The sequence below is a fragment of the Citrus sinensis genome, chromosome 1 (genome assembly GCF_022201045.2).
Source record: "Citrus sinensis cultivar Valencia sweet orange chromosome 1, DVS_A1.0, whole genome shotgun sequence".
Classification (NCBI taxonomy): Eukaryota; Viridiplantae; Streptophyta; class Magnoliopsida; order Sapindales; family Rutaceae; genus Citrus; species Citrus sinensis.
The window spans coordinates 3,339,164-3,363,679 of NC_068556.1; the positions used below are offsets into that span (position 1 = coordinate 3,339,164).

The 24,516-nt window shown below is 34.3% G+C and overlaps 2 protein-coding genes across 2 annotated transcripts; both read left to right on the top strand.

The window, feature by feature from the left end:
• Window positions 1–1,113: 1,113 nt before the first annotated feature.
• Window positions 1,114–4,712, top strand: LOC102630344 (uncharacterized). Its single transcript, XM_006475964.4, has 10 exons — window positions 1,114–1,505; window positions 1,585–1,629; window positions 1,933–1,989; window positions 2,176–2,245; window positions 2,447–2,488; window positions 2,572–2,645; window positions 3,447–3,517; window positions 3,603–3,688; window positions 3,819–3,928; window positions 4,439–4,712. Exons 1-10 carry the CDS (start codon window positions 1,371–1,373, stop codon window positions 4,499–4,501), a joined length of 753 nt encoding a protein of 250 aa, XP_006476027.1. The 5' UTR covers window positions 1,114–1,370; the 3' UTR covers window positions 4,502–4,712.
• Window positions 4,713–14,279: 9,567 nt separating this feature from the next.
• Window positions 14,280–20,295, top strand: LOC102630043 (homeobox-leucine zipper protein ATHB-8). Its single transcript, XM_015529615.3, has 19 exons — window positions 14,280–14,579; window positions 14,702–14,942; window positions 15,053–15,212; window positions 15,325–15,440; window positions 15,556–15,646; window positions 16,215–16,310; window positions 16,412–16,525; window positions 16,627–16,710; window positions 16,832–16,987; window positions 17,083–17,157; window positions 17,332–17,438; window positions 17,523–17,715; window positions 17,945–18,130; window positions 18,269–18,349; window positions 18,613–18,747; window positions 18,824–19,149; window positions 19,361–19,460; window positions 19,554–19,703; window positions 19,967–20,295. The coding sequence occupies exons 2-19, from the start codon at window positions 14,707–14,709 to the stop codon at window positions 20,111–20,113; spliced, it is 2,553 nt and encodes an 850-aa protein (XP_015385101.1). The 5' UTR covers window positions 14,280–14,579; window positions 14,702–14,706; the 3' UTR covers window positions 20,114–20,295.
• The last annotated feature ends 4,221 nt before the right edge of the window (window positions 20,296–24,516 follow it).

A 24,516-nucleotide genomic window follows, 5' to 3' on the forward strand; every position in this document is an offset into this window, starting at 1 on the left:
AGTTTGCTTGTTCTTGTAAAATGTAAACGAAAGCCAGACAAGCAGTTTACTTAACGTTGTAAAAATTTAATTTGATAATTTTTCTCTTTCAAGTAATCACTTTAATTTGTTCCCTGATGCCATAATGGTGGCCAGTTTTCTAGCAATTTCTCTCGCTGCTTCTGTTACCTTAAAGAATATTAGGAATTTGTAAATTAACATAAAATAAGATTAAAAAAAATGAGCCTTGCCCATTGCATCATGCTGCCAACTGCCAAGGTTCCAATGGAAAGAGTCATGTGGCAACTTCGCGTTTGGGTCTGGGCTTTTCACCATACATGGGCTGTACGAGCAATTCCGAGACCACCAGCCCATGAAAGATGAGGGTTTATTTAGAGATGATCCATCATTTGTCAAATACTCAATTTGTTTGAGAGTTGGGACTATTGTCACCTCTCTAAAATTCTTTTGAAACCCCTTTTTCAATAATGTTAAGCTTAATGCCAAAAATACTCTTATTTCTAAATAAACACATTTAATTTGTAAATCTTTTAATTTACATTATTTTCTTACTCCTCACAAACAAATTTTTATGGGTGATAAACTTCTTTACAAAAATCAATTAATTAAATAACATATTTGTAAGATTATGATGTAAAAAGTTTTATTATAAGCCTTAAAAAAAGACAGATAAGTTTGTCAGAATGTATTTTATTTATTATCAATAGATTATCTTAGTAATTGAAAAAAAATTTATAGAGAATTTGAGGAAAAAAATTACATGTGTGAGTTTGATAGCAGAGAAAATACAAGAATTTTAATTTTTTTTTAAGAAAGAAAACACAAGTTTAAAGTGAGATATCATTGAGAATGGCAGCAAATTGAACAAAAATTTTTATAAAAAAAATTCTTAAAGGTATTTTGACAAAAACTTGCTACGCTATATTAAAAAAATACTATTTTGTAAAATAATTATCAATTCTCATGTCCAATATATATTTGTTGCTTATCGGTTAATATTACAAAAATAATTCTCCAACAAGCCATTAAACAAGATTTAATCTAAAGAAAACAATATAGTATGAATAAAATATAATGCTTTTGTTTATCTATAGGATAATAAAATATTGCTTATCGGTTAATTGTATTATTATTTTTTTAGACGGAAGATTAAAAGTTAACCAAGAACAAAAGTTTGATAATTTTCTTAAACCGGGGTCGCTTCCGGTTCGAGTCTGGGACTTAGAGAAGACCGCTGCGAATCACATTTTCGGATCGGAGAAGGAGAAGGAAACAGGCTATTGACGACGATGAACGACGAGTGAGCAGCAGCAAGAGCAGTAAAGTGAAATATTGGAAACAGAAAGAAGGAAGCAGAAGCAGATCCAAAAATGGAAGCGATGAAACAAGTGGTGTCAGAGACATATTACCTCTCGCATTTTATGGCTTTCTTCTCATATTTCGTCGTCCGCAGCTCCGCAGCCGCAGTCCTCTCCCCTCACATCATCCATCATCTCTTTTATCGGGTAACCTACCATCTCCCGTTCTCTCGCCTTTCAACATTTCTCATCTGATTTTTATTTTTTTTAAAATTTATTCTTGCAGGAGATTCAAGCTGTTCTTGCACTTTCCTTGTTAGCTGCCATTAAGGTATACCTTTTACTTCAAAAAACAATTTGACACAGTTAATCTCTCTATAGGAAAAATTTAAAATAAAATTAAATAAAAAACAAAAAAGGCACTTTTTTCATAGATTGTTCGAGATATTAGATGTGGCTCAAGTGGCATTGTTTCAAATATGTATAAATGTGGATATTTTGGTCATGTTATGTTTAATCTTTTATAAATTTTGTAGAATTTGGATAAAATTACCATTTATAGCCTTACATCTATTATGGGATTTGGTTATTGATTGTGGATTTTTTTTTCTGTTTTTTCTTTTACTTGCAATAGATAACAAGAGAAGAAACATGGGAAGAATTTATTGATAATATGCTGTTTTACGCCAAGGTGATCACTTCAGAATCTTTTTTTGGTTTGTTTATCGTGTGACTATTGATCTTTCGAGTTATACAGCAAATGAAGGAGAGGCATAGATTTAATTAATAGCAACTTTTTGAATTTCGTAAATTAGGCTTCTTTGTAACATATTATCTCTTGTATCTTCTGACGTGGGGTTGAATTTGATTTGTTCAGCTTCTTCTGGTAGCTATTGCATCAATAATGGATTACCATTTGGCTCTCTGGTTTCTGGTGGTTTTTTTAGGTAGGTGTTATTGTCTTAAGATAGTAAGTTGCTTGTTAGTTATTTATTTATTTTTTGAGATTTTTGTTAGTATCAGTGTTTCAGGGCATTTGTGTATTTCAAAGTTGGCAAAGTTGGATTTCTGAGTGGCATTTTTTGTGTGTTAGCGATATTGATCTATTTAATTTGCATGCTCATTTATTCTGGTGTTCGTTTTGGCAGTTATATATATTTTAACCCAGCAACCTGTCTTCCAAAAGCTAGGTATGGAAGTTGGCTGTCATTGATCGTATGCAATATGTTGATGGAAATGGCTTGCCATTGAAGTGATAAATTCAATTTTCTAGGTATTTCAAATAAATTAACCCCGCTGCAGTTGGAAGCCTTGCTGACTGAAGGAAAAACATCAAAATATTGGCTGGTTGGTTGTGCAGATTTATTCCTTGACTTCTGAATTTTCAAGAATATGTAGTATGCTTGCTTTCCTCTGAAAAGATGCAAATTGACTATTGCTTATACAAAAGGTCTTCACCTGTCTTTTGCTATTGAGTTTCTCTTTTGGTTGGAAACTGACTTTAGTAATTCACCGGTGATGCAATTTAAAACATTGAAAGGCATACTGCTTTGTAATTTTTATTGGCATGCTCTGCAAAAAACGAATCCAAGGAAAACATGTGTAGAATATAATTGATTGCATTAGAATGGTATTATAGAACCATTAAATTTTTGGCATCTTGATATGGGATTGGAGATGAATTTGCCTTTTGAAGAAAGAAATAAACACAGGATCTGAGACTTTTTTAAAGATAAAAATTGAGAGCATTTGGTGAAATTCATTAAAGGCCCTTCATTTTCTGCTTTTCCTATTCAGTTGACAGGAGGCTCATTTCATTCTTATACATGTCATGCTGAAGGACTATACATACAATCAACATTTTGTTTTAAGAAATTTACATAGCATAAGCTTATAACTTAAAGGATTAACAGCCAGGTTTATGTTTGTGAATTCCTAGATGTTTTGACGTCTCCTGTCTTTCAAGTATGTCCAACAAATGATTTGCTTTTGTAAAGCCGCTAAATTTTGATCGAAGGTCATTCTGTACTGCTATCACGTATATTTGATATTAACGGATAACAGGCAGAATGGTTGTTTGCCTTCTGTTATATACAATGGATTCTTGTTCTGTTATATTTGCATGACCGGCAAAAATGAATCTGGCAGGTTGAATTTCGTGCCCAGTGTTCATCCACCTGTATACGTGCAAGCAGAATCTTTCCCGAGCTCTCAATTGCGTATGTTGGTGGTTTTTGAAAGATTCTTTTTGCTTATTGCCTTTTATTTATAATCTTTATGGTAATTTGTGTTTCTTCATAGCAGATATTCCAACAAAAATGTATCTTTCGGAATAGTTGATCTTGGACTCTTTCCGAATGCTGCTGAGAAATTTGGAATATCTCTTGGTGGTAAACTACTGACAGCCCGTTCAAACTTATTTATCCCAATGTTCTTCCAAAGAGATATTCCATTAAGTATACCCTTCTTGCTAATTGTTCTCTAATTAGTATAATTGATATGGCAATCTTACTCTCACAGGGAGTATGGGACAGCTTCCTACATATATATTATTTGAGAATAATGCTGAGATTAATCGATTTCCAGCCTTTGGTTTTGAAGAAAAGTTTTCTCATCCTCACATTACCAAGGTATTTCATGTTGACAAAGTACATTTAATGTTCAATTTTTTTCTGCTAGCATTGAGTCTTGTTCCTTCCTCCGGAATACCATAGACTACCTTAAATTTTTTTTCCCTTGAAGTGCATCAATCAGGTATAAGTTGGGATATGCAATCTTTTGGATGGAAAACTTGGGCATGGTCCAAAACATAGCCCTTTGCTGTTACCCAGTCACAATGTCCAGAGAATGATTGTTTTTATATGAACTTTAGATGTGGGTTATTTTTGGTAATTTTAGGATCACAAGGGGAAAGTGTTGGAAAATTGTGAAAGTGCTTCACAAGTTGTCAAGAAACTATCTATTCAGTTTGATTTCCTTTATTCTTTCTGAGATCCAAGATAAGGATAGAGGAACTATCCAATTTCCCTTGCTTAATAACCTGAACTTGGTGTTTTGAGTTATATTTGAACCGACTCAGCTGATTCTCTAGTTTTACCTCCAGAATCTTAACATTGATTCCTATTTTGTATGTATTGCAGAAACTTATTGCCCATCATTTTCAGCTTGATCGGCTTCGCATTGAATCTGTACATGGCGACTAGGTAATAGTATTTACACCAAATGCTTTTTCTTTGCCGTTTTTCATGTTACAATTCTTGAGCTGTAAAGGACATGATTTCATTTTGAAATTTTTGTAACTAGACATTAGAATACCTGTTGATCTGTACAAAGATAGGGACATGGCAGGGAAATTTCATAAAGTTTGATTTTGCATATTTCAATGAATTCCTTGAATGCGGACTGTTTCTACAAGACATGCTTTTAAGTTGGAAATATGTATAATGTTGCATCTAGCATACTATTTTCATGCAAATCTGCTTCTGTAGCGAGTTCTGACCAAAGAACTTGAAGAGTAAAAAAGGATCAATCAAAGTTGAGTGAAATTTTATTCTTCCAGCATGGGATCCCATGTCATTTAGTCAACTCGTGAACTCAAAAAATCAAAAACAACCATTAACAACGCTTTCCAATGTACAGTAGCAGTCTCAGGAATTCTTAGTCGAAGCTGGAGAATTTTGTAGACGAGTTTTAGCCCCTTGAACAAAACGTTTCAACGTGTTTCTCGCGTTTAACCCATTGGACTACTTTCGGATCGACAATGTCACCGCTATTATCGTCCTCTTCTTCCATTTTATTCATGCGTGTAGAAAAATTTTAAACAACTCCGACAAGATTATGCTGGTTTTCACTTCGAATGGTCCTCGCAATCATTGTTTTCTTAGGCTAATATTGTACGATCTGGGCTGACTTGCAATGATTTTGGCCCAACGTATCCAAGTGTAAACTTGTTTTGTCCTACCAGTTATGGGGTAATAACATCCGGTCCCCAACTTTCTATGATTCTCAAGTAGGGTTACGGTTTTTTCATTGGTGTCAATAGGTCCTAAAGTCCTTTTTTTTTTCCCCCTCGCAGTCATTATTTTGCTAAGAATATAAAAACGAATACATGACAAACATCAAGAACAATTTACAGCAAACTTATTACAACCCACAATGGAATAAAGCATTAAATCATATTAATGCACAAATGGAAAATAATGTACATAAGAGATACCTTATATAATAAGTCTATTACTATTAACAATACACATATATTAATAGATCAGTACTCACATGTACTACTTGTTCAGCTCTTTCAACTTACTCTTATTTTAAAAGAGGTCCTCTTTAACTAAATATCAATATTGATATTCAACGTATAATTTTTTAAATTCAACTATCAGAGGCATCATATATAGAATAGCTACGTATCATCATAACAGACAAGTAAATTAAAGTCACCACAAATACAATTATATAAATCTAATTTTTATGGAAAAAATATTTATAGATGTAGAGGAATTTACTCTGCTCAAAGAGGAACTTAAAAATAAATAAATAAAGCTTTAATCAAATATGGACTTTTGAGGGTTTTCTTTCTGGTGGCAAAAATAAAGAAAAAAATATTTTTTTTTATTTATTACATAGAGACGATAATGTAGAGGAAGAAGGCTTTCGGGGACCTTAATTCATATTAAAATTACTAAAACACTTTTTAGTGCGAAGGTTACATTACCATACTGTGATGGTCGCTGGAATATGTGAGTTTTGGTCTACTTTTTTCAGAGATGATGGACATATTTGATACACATAGATATTTTTGTCATTTTTTGAAAAAAATTAAAACCTTAGGGAGCCCAATGTTATTACTTCATCCAAATGTCTACCCCTCCGCAGACGAAGCGCGTAAACACAGTTACTATAGGAGCTGGCTGATGGACGATATCACCGAGATTTGCGTCACAGTACAATGCCGCCGCCGAATATTTTACTTTTCAATATTTATATACATATATGTGTTTTGAACAACCGCACTTTAACTATATCGCTAAAATATAAAAATATATATTTTAATATATAAAAATTATATTTTTATTTGTCAATAGATTAAAAAATATATTTTTTATCTGTTAATAATATCTTTACTTATCAAAATGAAAATATTTTATTAACAATAATAATTATTATAAATAATATTAAATGAAAATTAAAAAAAGAAAGATCACAGATGGGGGGCAATTTCATTTCATCATCTAACCAACCGGCGTGGCCAATGAGGGGAGGGGCCCGGAGCCTCTATTTCCCCGCCGCATGAGGGGCCCGCCATATTGCTGTCGGCCCACGCTGAGGCCGTCCCCACTGACAGATTGCTCACTCCCATTTACTTGTGCTTCGCGTGGCCTTTTTTTAAAATCAAGCAGCATGCATGTAAATAAATGCTTGTACACAAAGTTTCAAACGTATGCTTGCGCACACAGATTTGTGCGCACAAAATTTAGAATTTTAATTAACAGATACTACTCTTCCCTACCGTGAATCACATTGTGCAACATGGCCAAATAAGAATTCGTTTCTTGCGGAGTTGCTTTCAATCACTTCCAATGATGACGGGCATCTTCACACTTTTTTTTTTTCTTTTCTTTAGTTCAAGAGCGTTTGCTAGTATTTTAACCCAAAAATAAAATCTATTTTTCTCTAAAATCTCATCATCACCATCATCATAGTCATGCATGTACTGTTAAGTATAACAATGAGCTTTTGGTTTTAATGCATATAATATTCTTTTAAAAATACAAAATGTTACAGAAATAGCTCAAAATTAGGGTTTATCTTTTAGAAGTTGTCCACTTCTTATTTTACAAGTAAAAAATTCAATCTAAACATGCATAAATATTTGAAACATCTCTGACTTGGAACAATCAAAGATGCAAATAATTAATTTCTTTAGTCATAGCATATTTTTAATTCACGTTTGTTATTTGATTATACCTGTTAAAACAAACACCGTTGAAATCTAGTGGTTATAACACCTAACTCTACTTTGGAGATGCTCTAACTTAACATGGTCCGAAGGTAATTAAAACACATGAGGGATGAATGCAAGTGGATCTGGTCAGTAGTAGTACACTAAACCAGTGATGCTGAGTCAAAGAAAGAAAGAAAGAAAGAAAGAAAGAAAGAAGGGACAACCGTCTGATTAACGTAGACAACAGCAGGGCACTGGTGGCATCCCTAAAGGCAAAATTTTTTGCAATCAAAACAGTTAAAAATGGAGAGACAAAAGAGGACACAATTGTGAGGCCGTGTCACCACGGACACGATAAAGGAGAAGGAGAGTGTTAAAAGTCCGTTAGGTTGACGAAACACGAAGCCACGCTTTCCTCCCGTTCGAGGTGAGCATGTCTCTAATTCCGTCACGCCGAAAGACGGGTGACACGCGTTCTGTTTTTACTGGGTCTCCGATCCCTTGTACCCATGCTTTTGTGTGCTATTGCGAAACACTTTAGTGTTCCCCTTTTTGCTTGTGCCACCTTTTACGTACGACTCATTCCCATGTACATCAAGTTCTTGTACTCTCTTTCTTTGTAATTCTCTTTCGAAAATTATTCCACCTCTATAACCAATTTTAATTATTTATTATATTTTGTTAATATAATAAATTGATATAATAAATATATGGTTCTACTTTTTCTAATGTATTATACTAAGTCTCCCTTTCTTTGATAACATGATACGGTATTACATACATTGTTATTAAGTCGAAAAACTAATTTTTAAGTTCTATCAAACTTCTATCTATTTTGAATATTGATCAAATGAATGAATTCTAATGATTGGGAAGAAACAAAAAATAGATGGTAATGCAAATAATAACAAGATCATGTCACCTATCACGTCATTTTTTTGACATAATATATAATTTACTAATGATAATTTCGTTAATATTCATTGATTAATCAATGCCTTTTGGATTCTGTAGATAGTGCATGAACTATTTGATAGATTAAAAAGAGCTAGGTTAGTGATTGGAGATAGATAAGAAAGAGGTTAGTGAGTGAGTGGTTTTGATAGCGTAGCATATTTTTTATATGACAATTAACAACATCTCTCAAAATGATAGCATTGTATTAATTGCGAAGAAAGGGGTTGAAAGTAAGAATACACTTATCAGAATATAAACGAGATACTATTAAACCCAACATCTCAGTAACATGTTAATGTAAAGATTCAATTAAAACTTCATATTTTGAACGTAACATTCTTATTGAAAAATCATTTGATAAACAAGATAGTCTAATTGTATTTTGACACGACTATTATTTTATTTGTTTTAATTTTATTTCTATTAGTTGTTTTATTTAAATAGTATAAAATAGTTTCTACTAGTTGCTTAACTGTTTGTGATTTAGTATGTAGGGGATTGTGGGTGGTTAGTTGCTTGTTTTTAATAGATATAATTGGAATATGCTATTTTTTTAAAATAAATATTCGTAATTCATAAATGAAATAATTTTATATTAGTTTAGTGCAACTTAGGTTGTATTAAAGAGCTTAATCAATATCTATTTTGGAAGTATGAGTTTTTTTTTTCGAATTAATCCTAATTATCATCTTTTCTTTTTTTCGTTTCATTTGATTTTCTACAAACATTTGTGTCTGTAACATATTCTAATTAATTTCATACTCACTTTGTAGCATTTAACAAACATCGTTGATATTTGCCTCGGGTCAAACCCTGAAACTGGCTGAAACGACGCCGTTTTGTCTATTAATTTTTTTTCATTTGCTATGAACGACAACGTTTGGCTTGGATAAATCGCAAAAACATCAACATAATTTAGTTACTTCTTTGTCTTCGTTCTCCTCATTTCACGAGACAACCACGTTTCACCAGACAACCGCAACTCAACTGCGCAACCACAACCCAATTGCAGATTGTCTTCCTTCAGACTCTGGTTGCAGCAGCCTCTGCATCATTACCATTTACCAAGCCCTGGAATCTGGGCCCACTATCAGCGTTACAAACTGGCAGGCTTTTTTTTTTTTTTTTTGGCTCCACGATGCCACCCATTTTTTTTCCTCTTCCAAAAGGGTGGTTTGTGTCAATTATCACAACTGTCAGCAAAGAATTTTAAGAAATTTTGCTTCAAGAGAATATTGTTGTTGCACAGAGTTTGATCTTCTGTCCTCTGTTACTTTGTACATATACAAGTTAATTAGATGATTTCTGATTTGTTAAATATTGAATTTGAGGGAATTAATGACCATTATTAGCAAAGTTTAACTAATTTATTGATCACTCGTCCAAGTTGAAGCCGTTGATGTTTGCGTGATTAAGGGTTCTGCAGCAAAGCAAACGAAGAGGAAGGAAGAAGTAGGGTTCTTTTTTTTTTTTTTTTAACTTTATGCAAGCCAAAACGACATTGTTTCACAGCAAATCAGGACAAAAAATAAAAACGTTGAAACGACGCCGTTTTGAGTTGTTTCGGGGTTTGATCCGAGATTTGACCCGATGTAAACATCATTTTCCTTTAACAAATAATGCAAGAGTATGTTCATGGCATGATAATTCATTAATTAATAATACTTGATTGACTCTTATATATTGGATGCCAACCAAGACAAAAATTAGTAAAATAAGTAGACAACAATAACATTGTTCCTATTGATTTTATGTAACATATTTTCTTTACATAATATTCCTCTATTCGTTTAAAATCTTTATTGATTTGAATGCATGCAATGTCGAAAAACAGTCATATTATTCACCCTTCTTGTGGATCCATAAATATTTCTTCATATACATTTAACTTTATAATATTTAAAACAATCAAAAACATTGGACTGAGATTGAAATTCACATTTGCACCCGTTGACAAATTCTTCTGCAATAATATCGGCGCGTGGTGAAAAAACAAAAACAAAAACAACATGGATTTCTTTTTCTTTTTTTTTTTTTCCAAAAAAAGGACAAAAAATGAAAAATATGGGACACCTGGGTGGCTGCCTGGCTGGTGAAGTGCACGTTGTAAAGTAAACGAAAAGAGTCTTCACGCGTACGGTGACCACACGGGTGGGCCCGCACGTGTGGACCACCCCCAGATATGGTCTGCTGCGTCAATCACACGTTAAAAATGAGAACGGACAGCTGTCGGAATTTCATAGGCAAGTCCTGCTGAATAAAATATTACTAAAGTGCCATCACCTTCTTAGTGGCACCGTTTTCTATGCACCAAGCGCGAGTGGCGGGGTGTGTTAACACTTTTTCCAGCCCCATTCTGATTTTCACAGCCGTTGACATATTAATCTTGAATAAAAAAATTTTCAAAAAATAATAATTTAAACATAAAAAACACATCTCTTCTTTTGGGTTAAATCATGCCGCCTTATCTCTTAATCGTTTGATTAAGACTTGGAATGTAATGTTAATCTCTTATAAGACCGCTAAGAGCCTATGAAAAAGGTGAAAAGAAAAAGAGTAGGCAGTGGCATGAGGTTAATTGATACATTAATTATTATTAAATGTAGGGTTTTGTAATTAAAAAAATCTATCTTTGAAAGAGGATTAAAGAGTAATCTTTGGATGCGGAACGAAGAATCAAACACCACTCAAGTTGGTCTGCCATTATTTGAATAATTAGTGTTAACTAATTGTTTAAGGAAATAATAGACTACAAAATTTTCTTTTTGATAGTAGCCGATTTTGAGGAAATGGTGCTAGTTGATGACCTTCATTGACCTGAAACTTGGGTGAATCGAATTGACTCATTCTTATTACTAAGTCTTCGAAAGGAAATGTTGCGCTAGAAAACCTTGAAATCTTGTTTCTCACTTTTACCAATGGTCCTAAAAGAATTCATAATGCTCTTGTAAAGTCTGCTCACTAATCCATCATGGACAATTTTAAAAAATATTTCTACCCGTTCAAATGGGTTACCCAATAATAATAAAGTAAGCATAGAACAAGCACTAAATATAAATTATATATCTTGATTTGATTTTTATAGGAAATAAAAAAAAAGTCTCGTTTTCTTATTATCACCTAATTATAGAATTGAATTAATTTGTAAGCCAAGGAAGATTACAGAGATGCAGCCATGTGTGGTGTGCTTAGCGAGCCAGAGATGCAGCGGCGTGCCGGCGTTTGATGACAGCAAGTGCGGTCAGTGAGGTGAGGCAGAGCAACTGGCGTGTAGTGTAGTTGGAATACTTGGATCCATAATAGGTCATATATACAGCCAGATATAAGAAAAAAATAAAAATCTTTTTGTGATTACAAGTTCGGTTATGATATGTACAATCGGAATATTTAGACTCATACAGGACAAATATTCTATAAATATACAGAAGAAAGTTTTTTCTCGACTAATTAAGGTCGAGATGTAGTAGGCTTTTATATCTGGTCCAATAACAGTCCGGATTAACTTCAAAATCTAATGATACAAATGAAAATTCAAATCCCTTCTCACATATATAAAAAGAATGGAGATGGTTTATTATCATCTAACTAGGGATATTATAGTTCCCGACACAATATTTTCTCTAGATGCTACAACTAATAGCCTTCTCTTTATGACTTTCGCACTTTCTCATAATCTTACTTTCTAAATTCTAACTTTTAATAAAATTGTTGGAGTAAATGTTGTAAAGTTTAAGGAACTCTTTTTGAGATAAATTGCATCACAAGCTCCATTAGTCAGTCGACAGTGAACACAATAATTAGCTTCATCAAACTACGGTTTGTCACCAAAGCTCAAGTAAACTCTGCTAGATTTCCAAAACGAAGTTGATATATATACATCATACAATACTGAAATTTAGAAATGATCATATGACTGCCATTATAAAGACTTCACATTATTTTGCCTTTGAATTGGTATTAAGATAATAAGTTAATCATAAAAAATATGAGTTCGAAATTCTTATGTAGTTTGATCTTGTTGGTCCTAATTTTTTTCCAACATCGATAAAAAATTTTTTTGGTGTCGAGTAAGAAATATATATTTTATTGCTTCATTAATGTAGCTGGGTTCAAATAAAGTAGTCTAGTAATTATATTGCTAGTAATCATAGCTAGACATAAAAATGACATAACATTGCTAATTCATAGACCAAGGTCCGGCACATTTCATTTTTCTTTTTTGTTCTATGATACTGATATGTACAAAATGATATCATATCATATGCATACTATAACGTTTATATGTAGTTTGAAATAACGCAGGGTGACCAAATTTGAAGAATATTAAGGTGCGTGTATATATATATATACACACACACACGGTAAAACCTCTATATAATCATATTGTTGGGACTGGAGAAATTTATTGTTATAAAGAGATTATAACTCAATAGAGGTATATTAAAAGAAATTATTGTCTTTACTTAATTATCCTTAATGCAAGTGATGTAGAGGTAAATTATGTCATGTATTAATAAATTAATAAGTGAATTAAATTCAATGTGTAAACATTAATAAATTAATTATTTTGTTGACCAATTATTAAGTGGCTGTGCTGACCAATTAATATATACCCGCAAGTTGAAAGACGTGGTTGCAACTTTAAAGAATAAATCATTGTCACAAGCAACTTTACAAAGATATTTTATTATCTTAATTATTTAATGTAACACGACATATATTTTTGAAATATTATTACTATGTGAAGGTAAGTTTATTAAGACGAGACCTATAAAAAATATAATTTATCATAATGTGGAGTTTATTCCTAATTATAATTGGTCCCAAGTTAGGATCATAATTTTTTATTATTATAAAGAGGTTATTTTTATATACAATATTTTTATTTGGAGGTTGTATATATATGTCGCTTAGGTAATGTATCAACAAAGGGATGGAAAGAAGAGATGATTGATTATAAAAGGAAAGGTGGTGGCCATGCATGAAAATAGAATTGAGAAGATAAATCGAGGCCGCATGCAAATACACTCATAATTTTGTCCTCTCCCCGTGACACATCTCAATCTCGCCCCTCTTCTTTATTCAAAGATTTTAATTGGGTCTCCCATTTCCCATTCACCCAATACACATACTTTAATTATATACCCATTCCAAACTTTACAGCTTAATTTAATTTCCTTGCTTCACTTATATTTTAAAGAATAGCCAAATTGATTGATACTCATTATAGCCGTCGAGAATTTCAATTTGAGTATTACATTATAAATTACTAGTACTTAGTATCAACCCATTTTTGCACTGAATGGCTGAGATTTAGATCATCAAAGAAGAATTTAATAATCTACATTATAATTGCATTAAAAAGAAGGGATTAAGAAAATGAAGTATGATTAAATAAATAATCACCCATTTTAAAGCAAACGAGGCATGACAGGCGAGATAGGTGAGAGGGTAATTTCGCCACCTAAGTTGCGTTTTCAAATATGACGACCCACGCGCTTTAAGTGAGAGTGTGGATTCGTGTTCGATGATAGGATTACACAATTTTGACATCACACAGTGTCCCAGACAGGAAAGCGAGAGAGGGGTATTAAAGTTGGAAAGTAGCCAAAACCAGGAGTGCAAGATAGCAAAACAGAAAAAACAAAAACTAACTAATAAGCTATTGACTCTAAGGCAATGTAGTCTCTTTAAGTAGTTTGATTGAATTTATTCTTGAGTTTGAGTCACAAAAAAGTTATTTTTGTTGGGAAAATTTGTACCTCTCAGTTTGAATGAAGATTTTTAATCTAAATTATAGTACGAGTTTAAAAATATCTCCCACAGTTAGAACTCTACTCAAAATACTTAAAATACTTCGAGGTTAAGGCAAAAAGAAAAAACAAAAACTAAAAACAGTGTCAGCAAAAGCAACAGGAAAACAGTGGCAGCAAAAGCAACAGGAAAAGTTTAACAAAACAAAAAAGAAAGAAAAAAGAAAAAGAATGATGTGAAAACAAAACGGGATATGGTCGGTAAAATATTCCGCTGTCTGGTATTAAGGGGTTCTCTCTTTTTTATCAAACCCAAAAAAGATAAATAAATAAACAAATAAACAAATAAAACCTCGAACCACCATCTCTCTCTCTCTCTCTCTTTCATATTTTTCTTGTTTATATTCTCTCTATCATTCATTGATTCATTTAATACAAGAAGTGAGGAACCGAGCACAACTCCAAGGTCTTTTTCTTTTAACTGTGTCTTGTTCCGGTACGTGTAACGTTAATGGCTCGTATAACACCACCACCACCATCTTCTTATTAGCTTTCCTCGTTTGAAGCAGCAGCAGTCACACAGCTGTGATCGATCGGATCATCTTGAAGGTTCAAGAAATTACGGTAATAATTCTCTTTTTCTTTTACATATGTATATGTCAGAGTTGCAGCGTATAATTACATGTACTGTTATATATTAATGAAAATTAAGAAAAAATTTAAAAAAAAATTGTGAAATTTTGAAGAGATCATGATGGCGGTGAGCTCGGGGGGCAGCAGGGACAGCAGGGACAGCGGCGGGCAGAAGATGATAATGGACAACGGGAAGTACGTTCGGTACACACCTGAACAAGTTGAAGCGCTTGAAAGGCTGTACCACGAGTGCCCAAAACCAAGCTCTATGCGCCGCCAGCAGCTCATCCGAGAGTGTCCTATTCTCTCTAACATCGAACCTAAGCAGATCAAAGTCTGGTTCCAAAACAGAAGGTCTGTGTTTGTATGTCAACAACCAATCATCGAATTCTTTCTTTGTTTTTATTGATCATTTCTTGTATATATGTACGTGCATATGCATGCTCAACGTTTCCTTGTTTCAGGTGTCGGGAGAAGCAAAGGAAAGAAGCGTCTCGCCTTCAGGCTGTGAACAGAAAGCTGACGGCTATGAACAAGCTGTTGATGGAGGAAAATGATCGGCTGCAAAAGCAAGTGTCACAGCTGGTGTATGAGAACACTTTTTTCCGCCAGCAGACACAAAATGTAACCCAGCCCCACAAAATTAATAAATTAACAATTTTTTAATCATCACATCGCATGCTTGTTGTTTGATGTTGTGTACGGATTTTGATTATGGCTGGATTTAATTTTGCAGGCCGCCACGCTGGCCACCACAGACACTAGTTGTGAATCAGTGGTGACGAGTGGTCAGCACCATTTGACTCCTCAGCAGCAGCATCAGCATCCACCAAGGGATGCTAGCCCTGCAGGGTGAGTGAAATTATTTGTTTCTTTAATTATTTTGAATTTTATTTCGTTCTTGAAATCTGTCTAAGTATTATTATGGCTTGTGAGATTGTGATTAAATTGTGTGTTATCTTTGTAGACTTTTGTCGATTGCAGAGGAGACTTTAACAGAGTTTCTTTCAAAGGCCACTGGAACTGCTGTGGAGTGGGTCCAAATGCCCGGGATGAAGGTTAGCGGCTTAGCGCTCTCCTTTCTTTTTCACTGTCCAAATCTTACACTAGGCGCCATTATTCTTTGTTGTCATTTTCTTGGAAATTTAATAAAGCACATAAACCTTTGCCAGACTTCTAAGCAACATCCGAATCACATCATATCAATATGTCTGCACTTTCTTATCTGATGATACCTTTTGCTGATATTAATTTCCTTTTCATTCCTTGATCAAGCGTTTCTTCTTGTCTTGGTGTGGCCAAGTCTAATTTGGATGATTCCATGTCTTCATATTTTATCGATATATATTACCAAATTGATGGAGTTTGTTTGTCTTCAGACCAAAGGAAAAAAAAAAAAATCCTCATATTCACATGAAATTTCACTTTTTAATCAAGAACAATAAGATGCAAAACAACATGATCTTGTCCCAAGGTGTATGATTCATACAATACTTAATAATCTTATAATGTTAATATTCCTAAGGGATTCAGATGTTAATTAATCAAAGCTTTTAATTGGTTTGACTACCAGTGGTTTCAGACTCAAGATTAACAGATGTAATCTGTCTCTTTTTACCTGTACAGCCTGGTCCGGATTCCATTGGAATCGTTGCTATTTCTCATGGTTGCACTGGTGTGGCAGCACGCGCTTGTGGCCTTGTGGGTCTAGATCCTACAAGAGTAAGTCGCCCTGCCGTGGTACTATGTTCTTGGTTGAGGCAATAATTAACTGAAAACTTTTAGCTTATAGGAAAGAATTAATTTGATAATTTTATCTACAGGTCGCTGAAATCCTCAAAGATAGGCCATCATGGTATCGTGACTGTCGATCTGTGGAGGTTGTAAATGTGCTGCCCACTGGAAGTAGTGGAACCATTGAGTTGCTATACATGCAGGTAGGTGCTGAATAGCTCTGAAGTTTATTGTTCTAGTTTAGTATCAACTTGGAGTTGTTTGATGTATTTACGTAATTTTGTTGTTGACTGCCTTGGTCTAGCTCTATGCGCCAACAACCTTGGCTCCAGCTCGTGACTTCTGGTTGTTGCGCTACACATCTGTTTTGGAGGATGGTAGTCTTGTGGTATGTGACTCCTGAAATAGCCTATGCAAGTACTAATAAATATGAACATCGTTTGCTGTTTGTCTCACCATGGGACTTTTTGATGGTGGACTAATGTGTAATTGTTTACTTATAATATTAGGTCTGTGAAAGATCACTTAACAACACACAGAATGGTCCAAGTATGCCTCAGGCACCACATTTTGTGCGAGCAGAAATGCTGCCTAGTGGGTATCTGATTAGACCTTGTGAAGGGGGCGGATCCATCATTCATATAGTGGATCATATGGATTTAGAGGTGTGTGAATTGCTTTGTTTTGTTCTCTGAAACATATATGTTTTCTCCTTTGACAAATGAACAAATTTAACTCACAAATGCTTAATTAAATGTAGCCTTGGAGTGTCCCTGAAGTGTTGCGCCCACTTTATGAGTCGTCAACATTGATTGCTCAGAAGACAACAATGGCGGTAAGACAATCCTTTAAGGCAACTCTTTGGGAGTAATAATCTCTCACTCTTTATTTTCATTGCCCGAATGGTTTCTTTGATTAGCTTCTCCTAAATGCCAGAGAAAAGTGTGTATGAGAACTTAATTGAGTCCGAACGTCTCATGTTCCAATATAACATTGACATTTTATGCAGGCTTTACGCCATCTAAGGCAGATTTCTCAAGAAGTTTCACAGCCAAGTGTCACTGGTTGGGGGAGAAGGCCTGCAGCCCTACGTGCTCTTAGTCAGAGATTGAGCAGGTATGCTGGTTTGATACTTCAGATTATTACTTTGAATAATGGATTGATTCTTGATACACAGTATCTGACAAATTCTATCTGCAGGGGCTTTAATGAAGCTCTTAACGGGTTCACTGATGAGGGATGGTCTATGTTGGAAAGTGATGGCATTGATGATGTTACCGTTCATGTTAACTCATCTCCTAGCAAGATGATGGGCGTACAACTTTCTTATGTGAACGGATTTCCATCCATGAGCAATGCAGTGCTATGTGCCAAAGCATCCATGTTATTACAGGTAATGTTTTAGTGTTATATATTTACTTGGTGAAAGAAAGATAATCATTTGCTTGGAATAAGTAGGGCTGATATTGAATCATCTTTGTACTTTAGGATGGAGTCTTCATAATGTCAAATAAGTAACCATAACTGTTGCTTCTTTATGTACTTATCTTCCTTTGCTCGGTTAAGAAAACCAAAATCTCTCACTTTTCTCATCATTGCAACTATCTTTCAAATTTTTTTAGGATGTGCCTCCAGCAATACTTCTCAGATTCTTGCGAGAACACCGATCAGAGTGGGCAGACAGCAGTATTGATGCTTACTCAGCTGCTGCTGTTAAAGCTGGTCCCTGCAGCTTACCGGTGCCTCGAGCTGGAAATTTTGGGGGTCAGGTTATTCTTCCACTGGCTCACACAATCGAACATGAAGAGGCAAGTAATTGCGAATCTTGGTTGGTTTAGACATTAAGCTTTTTATTGGCATCAGCCTTGTTGAAGATGTCCTTTTGATTTGAAGTTATCTAGTGCTGTGTCATTCAACATCTGATAAAATCAAATTTCTCATTGCAGTTTCTTGAGGTCATTAAGCTTGAAAATATGGCCCACTATCGGGAGGACATGATAATGCAGAGTGACATCTTCCTCCTGCAAGTAAGTGTTATTTTTGTTTTGTTTTCCCTTTCCTGATGAGGCATTGAGCTATATCAAATCTTTGCTTTTGGCCTTGAATTGTTACAAATAGTTGAAAGAAGTTAATTCCTAAACTGATGGATTAGTCCAGGTCATGTAGTTCGACTTAGGCTCATCCTTTTCGCTGTTCAAAATTATGCTTATTTATTTGTTAAGTGACTGCATACTTCAAAATTATGTCCAATTGTTGATATATATAATTGAACATGGTTATTGTTTTTCAGCTTTGCAGTGGAGTGGATGAGAATGCTGTAGGCAACTGTGCTGAACTGGTCTTTGCTCCTATCGATGCCTCATTTTCTGATGATGCACCTATTATTCCTTCTGGTTTCCGGATCATTCCTCTGGACTCCGGGAAGGTAATTATTATATGTGATTTAATTAATTCTAAATTGTGTTTAATGTGGTCTATATTTTAATTCAAATTCGCTGCAGGATACCCCTAGTCCAAACCGCACTCTCGATCTTGCCTCAGCTCTTGAAGTAGGACCAACTGGAAATAAAGCATCTGGTGACTCTTCCACTCAATGTGGCAGCACAAAATCTGTGATTACAATAGCATTTCAATTTGCATTTGAGATGCACCTTCAAGAAAATGTAGCATCAATGGCTAGGCAGTATGTCCGTGGTATTATAGCCTCTGTCCAGAGAGTGGCATTGGCGCTCTCCCCTTCTCGATTTGGCTCTAATGCTGGACTTCGACCTCCTCCTGGTTCTCCTGAAGCACACACACTTGCTCGTTGGATCTGCCAAAGCTATCGGTGTGTATTTTATTTCCTTTTTGATGCATCTAGTGCATAAGACGCGGCAATATAAAAGGGAAGTTAGAGCTTGTTAATTAACATTCTTACCAGAAAAAAAAAACAAATTTGAACGGGATGCTTGTTATAAGGATTAGTTTCTGGCGTAGTTCTTTTAAATTTCTAATTTACTTTAAAAGACATGTTTATGATTTGTTGAATTTATTTACAGGTGCTATCTAGGAGCGGAACTACTTAAATGTGAAGGAAATGAATCCATTCTCAAAACACTTTGGCATCACTCTGATGCGGTTTTGTGCTGCTCGCTAAAGGTATTTGCTTGAGTTTTATTTCCCATTTGCTTATCTGACCTAGAGGTTCTTGATGAATAAGACAATTGTAACACAACTTGATATTTGGTATAGGCTTTGCCAGTTTTCACCTTTGCAAATCAGGCAGGACTTGACATGCTTGAGACAACCTTGGTTGCGCTTCAGGATATAACTCTGGAAAAAATTTTTGATGACAGTGGAAGAAAGACCTTGTGCTCTGAGTTCCCGCAAATAATGCAACAGGTATAGTGACTGTCAGTAGTAACTTCAGCATCATCTAACTATCAGAAGCTAGCCATATAAAGATTCATAATTTCATATTCATTAGATTTTAGTGTAACAATGGGCCATACATGTAAATTTTGGAGACACATTTGGAAATTGGGGGGCTATAATAATAAAGAAGGAAATAGGGGAAACAGTTGGATACATCATAGGTTCAATTTCTTTGTTGTTATCAATTTATTTTAACGTGGGGATGCATTTTGTCTTCTTCGATGTGGCAGGGCTTTATGTGTCTTCAAAGTGGTATTTGTTTGTCAAGCATGGGAAGGCCAATCTCTTATGAAAGAGCAGTGGCTTGGAAAGTGTTGAATGAAGAAGAGAATGCTCACTGCATTTGCTTCATGTTCATCAACTGGTCATTCGTCTGAAAGACAGAAGAGACTTCGGTCAAAACCTAGAATCTAGATGCAGGTTTAGAGTAGAACAATCTTCTTTGTAGTCCTTTTTCTGTGGAAAACATTATTGTATTGGCTTAAATAGTTTCATGAAAATGCAGCAGCTACCACCAAATGCATATGGCAACAGTGACCACATTTTTTGTTTTGCTTTATCCTTTATTGTCAATCCCTATGCTTCTGCCTTTGCCTCTACTTTTTATAATTTTATTCCCTCTACTCTTATCTGTTTTTCTCTTTATTTATTTTTAAAATATAATCACCAAACCCACCCTTTTCACTCTCAAATCTTAAGAGGTCAATCAATTGATCAAAGCTTGTATGTCGTCGATTCCGGGCTCCTGCAAACTACGAGACCTTTATCCTGTGGGGGGCAATTGTTTGGATCGAAACGTGAGGTGGGCTACTTGCTTTAGAATATCCTTTGTGCTACTTTTTTAGTCCCTATTTAATGGCGGTATCGTATCTTCTTCTGTTGGAATGTAAGGAAATAGGGCAACCCACACCCCAAAATTTGCTTTGATTAAATTCTGATCTTTTAAAATTTAGAACCTCCACCATTTAATAAATGTAACATCCAGGCCCACTGTGCTTATAAAATTTTGTATATTTCCATGGAAACATTTTAGTACAATAAACCTGACGTATATCATAGTACAATAATGTTCTTATCTCTATTTAAAGAGACAGAACTCAGTAACAAAAGAAGGTCTATATATTTATTTTCGAAATGATAAGAATCTAATCATCCATTAGAATTAACCTTTAATGTTTGTGTGTCTTTTAATATCTTCCCAATAAATAAGTTGGTGATATCTTCTTCAGCAGCAGGCCTCGAGCTACACACTACTGTATTGTCCCGTTTTATGATCCCATTTGTGACTGTATACGTGTTTTCATTGAAATGCTGCAATTCAATGCCAAATTGACTGATGAGTAAAAATACTGATGGAGTAAAAATACATTTGATTTCAAGCAAAGAGAGGAAAAACTATATATATAAGAACGTAATGCGCATATCAATTAAAAATTTTCGATGAAAGGGAGTGATAATGATAGGCATTTTTGGTTCAATAATACTGCCAAAGATCTAAATCAGCCTTTATCTCATCCAATAAGAACATATTATACTTCAAGCGTAAGTATACTAATAAAGTTTTCAAAAGTAAATTAGTAAAGCTTCTTGAAAGTATGATCGAATAAGCAAAATTCACCCCCACCAAATTGAATTGTGTCCAAATTCCATTGATTCTTGCTTCATGCCAGAAAATGACCTCTCTAATGTAACAAAATTGGAGGACAGCTAGGGCTCACCACTCATAAGAATTGCATGGGTTTTTCAGTTTAACCCACCAACGCACCAAGCACCCAAATCTTATAAACGACCAATATTCCATAACCTTACATTTCTTAAACTTGATTTGATTAATATAGCATAATGATCAAGTACATTTGATGATTAAGATCTTCCAAAACTCGACCAGTTCTATGCTTGACACGTGTACATAAGCATGCAGTAGAAGTGCTTCAGATCCAAATTTCGTGTGGGATTATCATACTTAGTAGAGAGTCAATTGATGTGATATCACTAGCTCTTGGCATTATTTTCCAATCTTGAGTCACTTTTAAGATAATGAGTTGAAAAAGATGTCTCAATTACAGCACTCATCTTCTACCAATCGTTTTCTCTCAAGACTCCAAAATCCCACTTAATCATTTCTCTGTCTTCATTATTCTATTGGATTTTGTCCTCATTTTTAATTTGTACATTTATCATTTTTCTCATAATTTTAATTGTGTCTATGAAGAGCCTATTTCAAACTCCCTCAGCCCTTGTCGTTTATGGCGACGGTGAATCATCTGCATGCATCAGTACAATTAACAATCCCCATTACACTTTGTATGTCATCAAATTTAAATAGAATTTATACAGTCTCTGAAAAAAATATACATATGTCGTGGGACTTTTTTTTTTTTTTAATCTGTAAAAAGAAGCTGGCCCAGAGTCTTCCTGGAAGCTTTTTGCTCAATTGGATATGTTGATACTACTATATAAATAGCTTAATCCATCTATATTTCATCGAAAAAGGAAAAAAAAAAGAAAAAAGAAAGAAAGAAGCAAAGAAAGAAAGAAAGAAAGAAAAATTTAAAAATTGAAATTTAGTTTATTTCTCTTTGAATAATTGTTAAACCGATTTAATTAATTTTAAAATTCCGAAGATTAGATTATATGAAATTTTGCAACTGAATGACTGTGTATCAGGAATAAAACATGCATCTTTTCAATAATAATAGTATTTTAAGAATTTTCAACTCCTCAGTCAACCTGCACAATCTGCCCACTCAATTTCTCCTCATCAAACTCCATAGATTGTGTTAAGTGGGTTGTTGATGCAATGTCAAATGGCACGCACGTGTATCCAATTATTGTAATTAATACATTAAAATTCAAAATCAAGATCAGCTTTGTCTTTAATCATAGAAACAGACCTGAAAAATGTTTGTTATGTGATCTACAAAGTAAGCTTAAAAGCAGAAAAATTTTGAAAGACAAAGGTATTGGCAACTTACTTTTACTCCTTTGAATCAAAGAGCATTTAATTCTAACAAAAAATAAAATAAAATAAAAATCGTGGACAAAAAAGGAGCTTTTTGAATAGATAGAGGAGAAGCCAAAGAGGCTTTTGCATGGTCTCCAAGGAGACTATAATTGATATCTTGAGGCTTTTAAGATGAAAGAGCTAGCGCACTTGATCAAAAATCAAATCCGTGACAGCAAAACTTAGCTGTTCTTTTTGCTCTCTTATAATGTCAGCTAGTGTATATTTTTATGTTTAGACTGATCTTTATTGATGGAATCTTCTAACAATGTAAAGCCCCTCAATGAGTTCTGATTGATATCGCAAAAGGAAAAAGAGTTCTTGTCACAGCCATCATTGCTTAAGTAGAATAGAAGGAGGGGAGGGGGAAAAAGAATACAACACCCTAGCACCGTCATCATTATAACATAGAACCAAAAGTGGGTCACAAGAAAGGTTTTTATCGTGGCCAAATCCTGGCTGTGGCACTCTTCTTCTTTTGACCTAAATAGTGGGGTGCACCTGCTGCTGAAGCTTAAATAATTGTCGTATTAAATTAAGTTGGTCTTTACTTAGCATCAGTTGAATATATAACAAGACCATATTAATTTAATTGCTCTTAATAGAATGTGATTCCATTATTGGGTTGTTGCTGAATTACTTAATCTCATAACATATTGATGGGAAACTACCTGATCTAAAAGTTTAATTTAACATTTCCCTCTAGGCATGGAGTTTAATCGGACATGTCGTGTTGATTTAATGCCCCTCATCCCACTTAACGTAAAAATTAAGTTTGTGTTCAGACTGTTTGAGCACAAGGACCTAGCTTTAGGTCAAATTTATTTTGATATCATGCTAAAGAATTACTTGACCTAGAAGCATAAGCTTATCTTAGCAGCTATGTTGCGTTGGGACATTCATTTTGCGAAAAACTTTATTTGGCCAGACATTAAAGTTAATTAACTCTAAATTAGCGTAAATGATGTATTTAAACTCCTCGGCTGCTAACCACTATGCTTGAAGGAGAAAGTCAAGAGAGCATTTGAAATGTGGAGCTAAAAAAGCACAAAGGCAAGTTTCTTTACTGCCGAAGCTCAGGCTTTTACATGCAGCATTGTGATTATATCTGTATAGCAGTTTTTGGACTTTTATTCAACTGAAAAGAGTCACCGACAATGGGGACAAAAGGAAAAAAAATGATAAAACCATTACGAAAACTGTAGAATAGTGGTCCCATTGAAGCATGAGTGTCTATATATGCATGTTGGCTAGCTGTTTGACCCAAGTACTTGATTATGGCCATTCAGTTGCTACGGTCTGTTCTTATATAAGTACTGTACTAGGAAAAAAGAAATGGTGAGGAAGAAGCTTAACCATGTGCTCTTGTTTTGATAGCACAGCAGCCATGAAAACTGCAATGAAAATCGTGCTTTTTAATGTAAAATGAATGGTATGTGATATTACTCTAAGGATAAAACCTATTCTTTTGCCCTAATCAAAATTCTAAAATATACAGGTCGGCCACTATATGCAAAAAGAATAAAGAAAGTCATAAAAAGCTTTTAACAGAATAGTTTTATAAGGTTTCGGTAATGTCATGCCATGAAAGTATGTATGTAATAGTTTAACCTAAGTAGATGTCGTTCGCCTTTGACCCACAAATACGTCATTCACCTAAAATGTGTTTAACTAGTAATTAGTTAGGAAAATTAAAGAGTATTAAACACTTCAAGCTTGCTTTCGCTAGCTAACAGTGTGAAATGTCTCAACACACACACACACACACACACACAC

What these genes read in the sequence shown, in the direction of transcription:
- LOC102630344 (XM_006475964.4), top strand. Translation starts at nt 1,371, where the DNA reads ATGGAAGCGATGAAACAAGTGGTGTCAGAGACATATTACCTCTCGCAT. An exon ending in GTTTCTGGTGGTTTTTTTAG is followed by an intron (nt 2,246 to 2,446) that starts GTAGGTGTTATT and finishes TCGTTTTGGCAG; the next exon opens with TTATATATATTTTAACCCAG. An exon ending in ACCTGTCTTCCAAAAGCTAG is followed by an intron (nt 2,489 to 2,571) that starts GTATGGAAGTTG and finishes TCAATTTTCTAG; the next exon opens with GTATTTCAAATAAATTAACC.
- LOC102630043 (XM_015529615.3), top strand. Translation starts at nt 14,707, where the DNA reads ATGATGGCGGTGAGCTCGGGGGGCAGCAGGGACAGCAGGGACAGCGGC. An exon ending in AGGGATGCTAGCCCTGCAGG is followed by an intron (nt 15,441 to 15,555) that starts GTGAGTGAAATT and finishes TTATCTTTGTAG; the next exon opens with ACTTTTGTCGATTGCAGAGG. An exon ending in TCCAAATGCCCGGGATGAAG is followed by an intron (nt 15,647 to 16,214) that starts GTTAGCGGCTTA and finishes TTACCTGTACAG; the next exon opens with CCTGGTCCGGATTCCATTGG.